General features: G+C 39.3%; 1 protein-coding gene across 8 annotated transcripts in view; it reads left to right on the forward strand.

The window, feature by feature from the left end:
* Positions 1–12650, forward strand: part of LOC122837300 (moesin-like) — a 43558-nt gene that overhangs the window by 20064 nt on the left and 10844 nt on the right. For 4 of the 8 annotated variants that reach the window (XM_044127578.1, XM_044127576.1, XM_044127579.1 and 1 more), the window contains one exon: positions 2929–3077. Coding sequence is in view for 2 of the 8 variants with exons in the window: in XM_044127574.1 (XP_043983509.1) it covers positions 11710–11718 (9 nt within the window). In the remaining 6 variants the exon portion in view is untranslated. Of the gene's footprint in view, positions 1–22; positions 338–2928; positions 3078–11597; positions 11719–12650 lie in introns of those variants that run through there. The other 4 variants (XM_044127577.1, XM_044127575.1, XM_044127574.1 and 1 more) reach the window with 4 other exon arrangements.

Here is a 12650-nt window from a genome sequence, read left to right on the forward strand (position 1 = left end):
CACGAGCTAAATTACTTTGTTTCTGCCTCCTTTACCCTAACGCTTTTCGACAGATACAAAGGAGCAGGGCAAAACGATAAACAGTTATCGAACCATTATTTCTGTCATCTGCTTGCTATACAGAGCGTCGGAAAAGTATCCACACCACTTCAACTTCAATGGTTAACGGTTTCCACTTTTTTTTTTTCTCGAAATGAAAATCTGAAAACTGGCGTGTGTCCTTTTTTTTTCTTCAAATTTTTCAGGTGGGAGAATTTATTGACAGGTCAACCAAGGGTGATGAACTATAAATCTTATCTAGGCTTCAGCAGTGACAAAAATAGAGCCATTCTTTAAGGTAAGCTGGTTACTTTTCAAGTTTATCACAAGGCAAGTAGGGATCACAAATTGTGTAGAGGTTCTCTGGTCAGATGAGACTGGACTTTTACTTTTTGTTTACAAAGCATAACTAATAGTCTGTTGTGCATCAACCTGAATGGAAAGGACTCAGTGGCAGCATCATACTGCATATGAGGGATCGATGCATTTCTTCAGGAGGGATAGAGACTCTGATGAGAGTTAGGGAGATAGATGGAGATAAGTACAGAGCATTCCTGAAAAGAATAAAATAAAACTTGAGGTTTAACTCCTGCTTGCTTTACATCCAATTTGAGCGTTTTTTTTTTGTTTGTTTTTTTTTGCATTAAAAATAGGCTATTACTTCATGTGCAGTGGAACACCCCAGAAAGATTAGCAGCTGCATCTGAATCCAAATGCACACCACACTTGTCAAATTTTATTTTGTTAAAAAAACACAAAAAAACATTTTACTTCACCTTTATAATTATGAAGTAACTGTTAATCCAACTCCTACCGATAAAACTGTTGCCACACCAGGAAACTTGTCACCAGTAATTTATCTACCACCAGTAAAATAATGTTTGTGTTAATAATTAATCCTACGCTAAAATCTTACGTTACACACCAGTTAGTTACTGCGTTCCGCAGAGTCCCATGCTTGGAATAGTTATCTGTACTTTATTAATGCCTCCACTCAAAGCAGGATTAGCACCTTTAGAGAACTCCGGGACAGTGAAACTCAAGGAACCCTAGGGAAACTCACAGACCTTATCTAAATTACATGCATACTATGGGGAAACACTGTACTCGATGACAATACCCTCTTAATAAACCTGTTCATCTGACTGGGTAATGGCCACACCGACAGAGAAGATTCTTAGAATAATTACTGTAATAATCACTTCCAACTGTAGTGAGAAGTTGTATCTCTGACTCAGATTGTATTCAAACCCACCAAAACAGACAACATGCAATGTAAGACGCACAATATTGACTTAGAATTTCCACTGAGTGTTCCTGGTGAGCCAAGAGAAATAAAATAGTTGAACCGTCATAGTAAAAATCCTCGTCATGCTCTATGTATTTACGATCTGCAGGCGTGACTCGTTAGTTTTTTTCTTTATTATGATATGATTAAATAACGATCACAAGGATTTTTATTTCACCAGGTGTATCATCAACAGCGTGATATTATGTTATAAATTCTACATATTTCTACCACAAGAGTGTAATAAAACAGAATTATGTATCACTTTTAATCCAAGTTAAGCTGAGTTAAATAATGGAAATGAATGAATGAACACCAATAAATCCTTTGGAGCACATGTGTCAAACTCAAGGCCTGGAGGCCAAATCCGACCAGCATTAGTTTTTGTTGAGGCCCTCTAGATAGACAGAACTTTCAAGAAAAAGTTTGGAGCTTGATTTTTATTGTATTAATCAGATAAGTGTTTATCTGTATTCTCATACAGATAAACGGAAGAAGATGGATCCATCCATCCATCTTCTTCCGCTTATCCGGGGTCAGGTCGCGGGGGTAGCAGCTTCAGAAGGGATATCTGTATTCTGCCAAATTAAATAGTTATTTATTAATATTTTAACTTTTAGAGGAGTTCAAGTATCTCGGGATCTTGTTCACGAATGGGGGAAGAAGGGAGCAGGAGATCGACAGGCAGATTGGCGCAGCGTCTGCCGTCAAGCGGGCGCTGTACCGGTCCGTCGTGGTGAAGAGAGAGCTGAGCCAAAAAGCGAAGCTCTCGATTTACCGGTCGATCTACGTTCCCACCCTCATCTATGGTCATGAGCTTTGGGTCATGACAGAAAGAACGAGATCGTGGATACAAGCAGCCGAAATGGGTTTTCTCCGTAGGGTGGCTGGGCTCTCCCTTAGAGAGAGAAGCTCAGTCATCCGGGAGAGACTCAGAGTAGAGCCGCTGCTCCTTCACGTTGAGAGGGGCCAGTTGAGGTGGCTCGGGCATCTGGTCAGGATGCCTCCTGGACGCCTCCCTGGTGAGGTGTTCAGGGCACGTCCCACCGAGAGGAGGAAGACCCAGGACACGCTGGAGGGACTATGTCTCTCGGCTGGCCTGGGAACGCCTTGGGATTCCTCCAGAGGAGCTGGTGGAAGTGGCTGGGGAGAGGGAAGTCTGGGCCTTCCTTCTGAAGCTGCTACCCCCGCGACCCGACCCCGGATAAGCGGAAAATGATGGATGGAACTTTTAGAGGACATTTGTGATCTTGATGTGGCCCAAAATGAAAACCGAGTTTGACTTCCCCGCTTTGTAGGAACAAAAAAGAAAACATTACTGACAACATTTTAGAACATAATTCAGTGCAGACATACTAACAGCAACTACAACTATAATAGTTATGAAAAATGTAACAAAATGTTCAAGTGTAATAAGACAATGTAAAGGCTTTTGTATATTAATGCAAAAACAAAATATTTGAAAAAAAAAATGGAAACCTGTGCAAATAATAGCAGTAAAAGTGAACAGTTTATTGTGCTTTTTGGGAAGTAGAGATGGTTATAAAGTCTAACAGCTGCATGGAGGAAGGACCAACAATAAGACTTCTTTGTGCATTTAGGACGCAACACCCCATCACTAAAGGAGCTCTCCAGTTCTGTTACCGAATCATGCATGGAATGGGAGAAACTTTCCAAGAGAGATGTTTTGCTGGTGCCTCACCCCCTGCATCGTTTCGAAGGGACTTCCTGACAAGACCTTTTCTTCCTGGTGAGTTTATCCAGTCGTTTCCTCTTAGATGGTGATAAGCTGCTGCTCCGACAGACAACACTGTGGAATATGGCACATTATGAAGAAGGTGGTCATAATGTTGTACTTGATTTCTGTGTTAGAATTTCATCCAACCATAAGGTGTTCATCCTTAAATCTGAACATGACTTAATAAATAATCTGCATTGAACTAAACGAGGAAGGAATAAATACTTACTTGCTTCAAGTTCAATTAAGCATCAAGAATATTAAATCCTCTTTAAAATAATGTGGTCCAGATGACTATCAATTCCATGTTTGATGACGATAATATTATATAAGTCAGTCCCAAAGCCCTCACTACAGAGACTTAATGTTATACCACTCTTCTTTATATTTTATAGCTAATGCCTCTTTTCACACACACACACACATTACTGTAAAACACACTTTATTGCTAACTGGTCATCCTTAAAACAAAAGAAGAGAAATTCATTGGTATGTGTTTGTTTATAAATGTCTGTGATCTTTCCGCACCCTATCTTTGCAACTTGTTACAAGCTGCTGTTACTCCCTAGAGCACATGCTTGCCCCAACACATTACGCTCAATGTTCCCAAAGTTACATCAACATTTAGAGAGATATCTATCCATTGGGCTCTGCACTTTTGTATCAATAGAATTTTTAAAAAATATTTTAATGAAGATGCTGCCTGAAATATAAAGTATGTAGTGTTTAAATTCTGTCCTCTGTTTGTAATGTTTTTATGACCTCGACAGCTTTGTTAATGCTTGTTGTTTATTTTAACCGTGCTCTGCTAGAGACATATGTGTCATCTATTTCCCACCATGTCATTATTGTAGCTAAAAATTTCTTCTCAGGTAGTCACCGGGGTAAATGAAGGTTAAAAGGATTAAAGATAATTAACATAAGACAGAACTGGTGATTCCGGTTCTGTCGACTGGTAATAAGCTGGGATTTTCTTAAAGGGGACCAATGAAGATTTCACTTTTTTCACGTTTTATGCTTCAATTTGTATCTCAACTGCTTCAGAAAAACAGCCCAAGCACTTAAAAACATTACACTGCCATTTTCTGGCAATGTAATGTTTTTTGGGGGGTTTGGAAAATGAACCGTTTCAAATGGTGAGTCAACAATCAATGGGTACTGTGCCATTACCTAGCAACCCCGCCTGAAGCTAAAGCACGTTTGGTTAGTTGTTTTTACCGCTGCATGTGCTGCACAATGGCTTCCGGAAAAAGACAGATGTCTGGTTGTTGCTACACCCGCTACATTCTTGATTGTTGTGCAGGAGACTCCACTTCTGCTTTTCACAGATGCACGATTGTATAATTGCACGTCTGTTTGCTGGCGTTTTCACGTGCTGGTGTAAACATTGAGTCGAGAGGCATGATCAGCAGCAGCTTATCTGGATTTAAAGTGACAAGAGGCTGTTAAACAGCTCAATCTGAAAATAGGCAGATCTGACCTGACTGAAATCTCATTATTTAAAAATGAAAAGTAGTGAACATGTTTTGTGTAGCCCAAAGACCCATCCTAACCTGTTCCAGGAAGCAGTGTATGTCACCTTTAAGAACTCTACTCATTTCCTGATTTATATTCTGCTTTAAGTGATCATAGTTCTGCCTCATACATCAATGTCAATGTCAAAGTCAAGTTTATTTTATAGGACCTTTAAAAGCAGGTTGAAGCTACACCAAAGTGCTGTCCAAGGACACGTTAGAAATATAAAATAAGAAAAGAATAAAACGACAAAAATGACATAAAATAAAAACAAAACATCGCAATAGAAAAGACATATACATACATACATCCATATTTTTATGTCTCGTTGTGGTTAATGCATCAGTTTTAAAAGTGAATCCATTCACTGAACACTGAACGGCATTTAGCAAAATCTAAATACAAACCTCATATTTCCTCTAAATTACTGGATTCCAGGATCTAGTCTCTCTGAATAAACTGACTATATAATTTATGTTATGCTTAGCAACCTATAATAGCATCATAGAACGCTGAATGGATTTGATGGCAGAGCTTTGAAAGTGGGTGGAGAATGATGTGATTTACGACGGAGTTCAGTTTAGTCTAATGAAAAAAACCAGCTAGACTGTTTTATTGTATGTGAGTCAGAGAAGGAAGCAATTTTCTCATCGCTTCCTGGTGATTCAGAAGTGAACTTCAACAACAAGCATGGGTTTGAAAAGAGATGGTGGATTAACATGTAGCAACAGAGTCAGTCCTCCTTCAGGTTGACCTCTCTACTAGAACTGTCAGGGCTTTCATCTGCAAGCAGTGGTGGGGTGTCTATTGATCTCTTTCCAAGATGTCTTCACCTCCTTCTAGACTTTAGTGAAAATTGCGGGTTCAAAGTGCTCACAGGGAAAGGATCATCTTAAACCAAGGTGGCCTTTCCCAGTTGCAACCTCTCTGTCTTAGATGTCAGTACTCCCAGGAAATTCGGCAAGAGGCGCACGGCGAGCTGCCGGAGACGAGGCGAGAAGGGGGATTCGGTTTCTTAAACGAGTGTCGGAAATGTCTCAAATACCTTTCTCTTCGAGTTCCCCTGGAGTGAACTGAAGAGGAGGACTCCAGTTCTTGAACAGTCAGAGGAGCGGGGATGATTAGAACCTCATCCAATTCTCTGACAGGTTTAGGATCCTCGTTAACTTTACGTTTCTCCCTCTCTTTTTTTGGTCTTGAACATGAAACGCACCGTATAAGTTGAGAAACTACCAGGTCGCAGAGGGACATGTGGTGTGGTATTTCAGACTGTGGACACGATTGGAAGCCCTGTCTTAAGGTGACCTAGAAGTGACCGCAACAGGCGGCTCACTAAAAACCTACAGTAGTTCATTTTTAGGAAAACAATCTCCCCCAAAGGTCCTGCAGAACCTTTGGAACCACCTTCATCTCTACACGTTTCTCTCTCTGAGGTTGATAACTCTGGGAGTTTTGTCATTTGCATTCAGAAAAGTTAATCTTACAACCACCGTATTAAGGTTAAAAATACATGGCAAATACAAGAATACATTTAATTCTTAGTGTGTAGTTTAGATGCTACACCTTATTGATGTAATGTATAAAATAGAACTTTGGATAAGAACACGTTCAAGAAACATCTGCAAACTTTGATTAAACAGCAGCAATAGTGTGTTTTAGAAATAGTTAAACACGTATAAAACCACACAGATTAACACCAATGTATTCGCTTCGCAATAATTTGTAGTAGTTGAGATATTCCAAGTAAAACCTATCCAAACACAGTGTTGACATTTTGCTATAACTTATCCAACATTTACTCCTATAGGTGATTTCCTGCTTGTTTCCATAATTACAGTTTCCTGTTGAGTTCAACTAAGAAGACGTTGTTAGGCGACGCCTCTGGAGTATCTGAAACTGATTCCTCTGGAATTTTTTTATTTTCATTTTTCTAAGGGAACATCTGCAACGAAACAAGCCGTGTGATGCTGGCGAACATCTGACGGCAGTAAAAAAAAATATTGATGCTTTGCAGGCTATAAAAGTACCAGTATGCTTGACTGGAGTGTGGTTAATATTACCACATTCATCAAATTTGTTGCAAATCAGCTGATGTTTTTTTTTTAATTCGTTTTAATACAATCATTTCGAAGTTACAAACTGCTTGAAAGAATATAGAAGCTACTGGAGCTTCTTTATTTTTCCGCCCCACAAAGCAGCTCTTTTATGTCCTCCTGTGAAAGAAAAATCCACCTGAAATTAAATAGTGGCCCCATGGTAACACCTGAAGGTTCTGTGCTTTTCTTAAGACACAGTATACTCAGAGGTGATTTAGGAGTTAAATACTCCACATCATCACAGGGCTCAAACTGGGAAACCGTGCTGTTTTTCTTTGTGTTTATAATGTTTTTCTTCTAAGAGAACAAACATATTTGGGAACTTCTGTGATCCGGTAAAATGTGCATTACATAGCCCGCCCTCCTTTAGATCAAATTGCAATGCTGTGCAGTATAACTTTTGAACTCTGTCATACTTTGATAGGTTCCAACCACAAACTCCAATGTATTTCGATGGGATTTAATGTGACAGATCAAAAGACAAGAGGACATAACCGCGCAGTGGGGCAAAAAGGATACATTATTTTCTCCTCTTTTTCTTTTTACAAATAATAATCTGAAAAGTCTGGAGTGCATTTGTATTCAGCAATTACAGCCCCAAGTCTTCTGGGGTGTATTCTTATCAGCTTTGCAAGAGGCTGTTCATCTTAGCTTAACTAGCTCAAGCTCAGTTAATCGGATGGAAAGCATCTGTTAACATTAGAATCAGAGTTAGCTTTATTACACAAGTTGGCGTGTACAAGCAAGGAATGTAGAGTGAACATGTTAATGTTTAAATTGAATTTTGACTGTACTTTTAGTCTAAAATCAAATACATCAAGCATTTTATCTGGACCATTCCTTGTTATAAGTTTAGGACTGCTGGAAGCTTCTCTTCAAGTTTTAAGTCTTTTGGATTGCCTCATATTTAAAACTCTAGGATTGTCCTTAATTTAGTTTCTTTCATGAGAACCTGGCTGACAACACAAAGTAGATCAAAAGATCTCAAAAGCCAGTACATCTTGCTTGAAGACCTATCTAAAGAAAATGCAAGAACAGATGAGAAACAATGTCATTGACATTTATCAAACTGGGAGAGTTTCTAAGGTTTTTTTGGACCTTAGCCAACTCCAGCAGGAGCCATTCACTTAAGTTTAGTTCAAAGTTCATGATTCAACAAGAAATGACCAAATACAGACGAAAAATGGCTTTGATGGGGAAAGTCAAAAAACATTTCCGACCAAAAAGAACACAAAGGGCCCATTTCATGTTTCACATAAAGAAACCTGTCCTGTTAATCCCATAACATTTTGAGGAAAAGGTTCTATGGACTGTCGATAAAAAAGTAGAAACTTCAGGAAAGTGTGTTACAGCTGCTGTAAAACTAACAATATATCTTACCAACAGCCAGCCCTGGTAGTAGTATTTTGAGAACAGAGGGAGAAGTTATAAATTATGATGCTAATTTTCTGTGCTGTTTTAGATTTGTAGTTTTAGCAATGGCGGCGAAGGAATTGAACAAAGCTACTCAGTCCGTGTTGGCCGCACTTCCAAATATCGAACTGACATCAACAGCCATCTTGTTCAGCTTGGCACTTCCCTCTTCGTAGTGGAAGATGGTTGCTTACAGCACAGGCAATTTCCCGTTAGCTTCATGGCGTCAAAATGGCGTAAAACATACATCACGGCCAAACGTTAGCGAATGGATACAATTTTAAAAATCCACAGTATCCACGCCCCCACCAAGCAATCGTTTCTCAATAGCCGAGGGCCCAGACACTCCATGCAAAGCAAAGCGTTGTAAAGAGCTTTTTCTACTACCAGACTAATGTCCAACCGTCAGTCAATGAGTTTGAGCTCTTGGGTTGTGCAAGGGGACAATGATCTGAGGTCCACCACCACGTCCACCTCTTAATGGCTCAACAGAATAGTCAAGGTCATATGTAAAACCCATCGAGACGCCGTGGTATGACAAGGCTCCAAAACCCTCTAATGAGTCTGACTTAAACCAGTCCTGAAAAAAGGAGCGGGGCAAGATTCAGAGTTTTGATGTTGAGGTAATTTAGTGAGTGAAAAGTCTTAGCAGGAGGTTGTTCTTCACTGACACGATCGCCTAAGCCTACTTTCACCCGGCATTCACCTGTTATAAATATGGCTGTGCTTCAGGTTTCCAGCAGAACATTTCTCACATGGCGATAATAGGAAACATGGCGCCAGGCAAGAGTAAGAGGTCAAAGTGTTTTTGAATCGCGGGCAGTCACCGCGGATACACGTCAAATGAAACAACTTATAATTACAAATGTATAAAAAAAAAATTTTTTTTAAAGTGCGGGGCTATAACTCAAGAAAGCCTCAGCTGTTCAAGACGGGGGTCCATGACAGTCAACAACATGTTAATACCTCGCTGAATCCTTCTGTTTCCTGTTTGCCTCCTTACACACGCTCCCTCCTGCTGGTTTAAACCTCTAACTTGGACTCGGCTCTGAACAGGAATTTTTTCCATCATCTGTGAAACGTTGAATGGAATTTTGCCCGTTTTTTTTTTTTTTTTTTTTTTTTCTCTCAGTCAGCTCATACCTTTTTAAATCTCTCAATGAGCAAAGTGCTGCAGCTTCAATCCTTTTAGCATGTGGTCATTTTTAGTCAACCTTATTGACTCCGACTCTTTGGAGACCGTCAGTCTAGCCGTGAGTTTTAGATGAAAGCACATGTTTGCTTCAGAAAACAAACAAAAACAATAATCTTCTCATACTTTTTCTTTGTACTGCAGCCATATTTTTCACTATAACAATGTCCTGCTGGAGGCCTGCGATACACCCACTTTTATAGCAGGTGAACAATGGCTACTGGTGCATTTCCTCAAACAAACCTCAGTGCTAGAGCTCCTTTTCAACACGTGCTTCAGTGGAAGGAATAAAACTTAAGGAAATGTGACCTTTTGTTCAAAAAGGAGTTGGCATGGTCAAGCAACAAATTTGTTTAAATTTGACTGCTGACCTAAATCTAGTCCTGAATCCAAAACATGCCTTTGTTTTATTTTGCACATTTAAACTTGTTCTGAGTTGAAACAGAGTCTAATTTGCAGTATTTTGTAAAAGTCTTCATAACCCCTCCATTTTTATAATGACATTTTATGTCCTAGACCAACACAAATGAGTACATTTTAGTGAAGCCTAAGAAAAAACTGCTACATTTTTTTCCAAGTTTTTTTTCCCCCTTAAGTAAAAATCTGAAATGTCTGGTCCCATACCCCCCCACCCTAACAGCTCTAAGTAAGATCATCAAAAGTGTAATTTAGTTTCAGGACAAGAACAACCATTCTGTGACAGATTTAAATGCTAGTCAGAAAGCATTTGTGAATAGACAGCGAATAAAAACACGGGAGTCCGTCAGGTTTGAAGTTGCAGAGAGGTTCTGAAACGACATCTCAGTTCAAAAGGTCATAAAAGAGTGGAGCTCAAATGCAAACCTATCAACACATAAATGTATGCATAGGTGATTTTTTAAATATATTTTTAGCATTAATCCAAACCTGTAAAACAGTGTATCACAATTTCCTCTCAGTTTTAAAGACAGGTTTCAGAAACCCAAACTGAGTTTCAAAGAATCTGTATAACTAGATTCTTTGAATCAGTCTAGGTTAGACCAGAATAAGTATATGGATGACAATGTTCATGGTCCTCTCAATTTGAACTTGTATATATTGCCATAAAAAAATCTAAAAAAAAATAAATGCGTAAAAAAAAAGAAGTAGATTTTGAACCAGAGTTGACGAGATTCATTCCAGATTCTTTAAAAACATTGTTTTAATGTACCCTAGAAATCTGGAAGTACCAACTTTGTCATTAGCCAGCCACATTTTTTAAAGGTTTTGTTGGCTCTAGTGGCCTTTATTGAAAGAAGTTAGACAGGAAGCAGGGTAATGAGAGAGGGAAGACATGCGGCAAATGTCGTCAGGCCAGGAATCGAACCTGCGACCAACACCACGAGGACTAAGGCCTCAATACGTGGTCGTGCTTTGCCCCTGCGCCACCACAGCACCCCACATGTTTTTCTTACCATGCTTCCTCTCTGCACAATACAGGGGGCCACCCACACACTATTGACTAGTGATTAACTGAGGAAAGACCTTTTCTGTCCCTTTCTCTATTTTTTCCCTACTCCTGTGGCTCCCAGACTCAGTTGTGCCTTGGGTTAAGACTATTATCACCCATATCAAAAATCCACACCAACTGTCCATCTAAGCTGGACAGTTGGGAAAGAAGAGCTTTGATCGCAACCCTAATAACCAGAGGAGGTCCGGAGATGCACAGCTCAGTCAGGAAAATCTGTTGATGGGCCATTTCTGAAGAAAACCACATTAAAATAATCCTATCTGAAATTTTCCATGGAAAAAGGAAAATATCGGATGATAAATTCAAAAATTAGAATAATAATAACAAGAAGAAGAAGACGGACTAAATTACAACCCAGAAGCCATAAAAGATGAACACCATGATACTACCACCACATGCTCCACAAACAATAAACGTCTGTAAGCCGGAAAGCTGTTTCCCTTGAACGGAAACTAGAAAGTTTTAGGGTTTTTTCCCCGTCTTGTTCAACGAACATGTTATGAGGTGTGATTTTTTCAGACTGGGAACCCTGAATAAAGATCTTTTAGGAAGAAAAAAAAAAGATGATTTTCTTTTGCCTCCTGCCACGTTTACATTAGTTATTGTGTGCAGCCCTTTCCTCAGAAAATCCATTTTGGTTATTTTCCATTTTCTTTCTACGCTGAACAAAAACTGTCACATGAGCAACACAAAATCACATCCTATGATAATTTAGGAGAAAGGTGTTTAGAGAAGGCAAAGCCTGCCTCTTTAAAATGTCTGGGCCAGAGTTGCAGTTGGATTAACTAAACAAGCAGCACTTAGGAACAATACAAAGGCCTATTCTCAGTCACTGTAATCCTTATAGGTATTGCAAGCACTTTCATATGACTCTGCAGAGAAAAGGCTTCAACAATCTGTGAAGAAAGATTTTAGCTGCCGATAAAAGAAACAGCACAAATGTCAACTGTAAGTAGATATTATTGTTTTATATCCATGTTTTTGGTTATGCTTCTTTCCTCTCTGAACCTCTGAATGACAGTTTGGTGAAATGTGTTTTCAGTCGAAGCTGTAACGTTGTGATGGATTGTAATTCTGGAAGTGTCTTTGGAGGAAAGGTATTTGGCTAAACAAATGACATATTAGCCAAACGTTTCCCACCTAATGTTATTGTGTTGTCGGATTTAGTCCATTATCGAGAGGACCGTAGCAAGACTGATTTTTTTGCTTTCTAACTGTGGCAATTCCTGCAAATACAACAGGATAAAACGTAAGACTCAACCGCAAAATGACCTCCGTTTGTATGCTTTTAAGTCAACCGAACATCTTTTATTATTTCATAAACTACTCTCGACTTTTTCCTTTAATTTCCACATTTTTAGATAAGAAATTGGTTCAGAAATCAATATTTGGGGGATCAACTCTGATCAGAGCTTTCGTGTCTCTTGTCATCCAGTCTTGATGTCATGCCACTCACGATACAAATCTCCAAGGAGCTCAGCTATGTTTATTTAAAACCCTTTCACTGTCATGAGGATTTTTTTTCCAGTCTTGATTTTATCAACAAAGCTAACCATTATTCAAGAGTGGCCAGACCTGTTTGCAGTTGTCATATGATGAAAGGCACAGCAATCATGTGGAATAAGATGCTCTGGTCAAACTGAATCCTTTGACCTAAATGGAAAATCCTGTGAGTGAAGGACAACTACATGTAAAAACATATTGGTGGCACCATCATGATGTGGTGATGCATGTTCTTTGCAAGAACATATAAGTTGGAGAGTGTTGATGGGTAGCTGGATGGAGGTAAGTGCAAGACAACGCTGGAAGATAACCTGTTAGAGGCTGCAGAAGTTCAATTCCCAAAGGGAATACATTTATGTATGTCAGAATGCGCAGTT

This window comes from Gambusia affinis, linkage group LG09, assembly GCF_019740435.1.
Source record: "Gambusia affinis linkage group LG09, SWU_Gaff_1.0, whole genome shotgun sequence".
NCBI lineage: Eukaryota > Metazoa > Chordata > Actinopteri > Cyprinodontiformes > Poeciliidae > Gambusia > Gambusia affinis.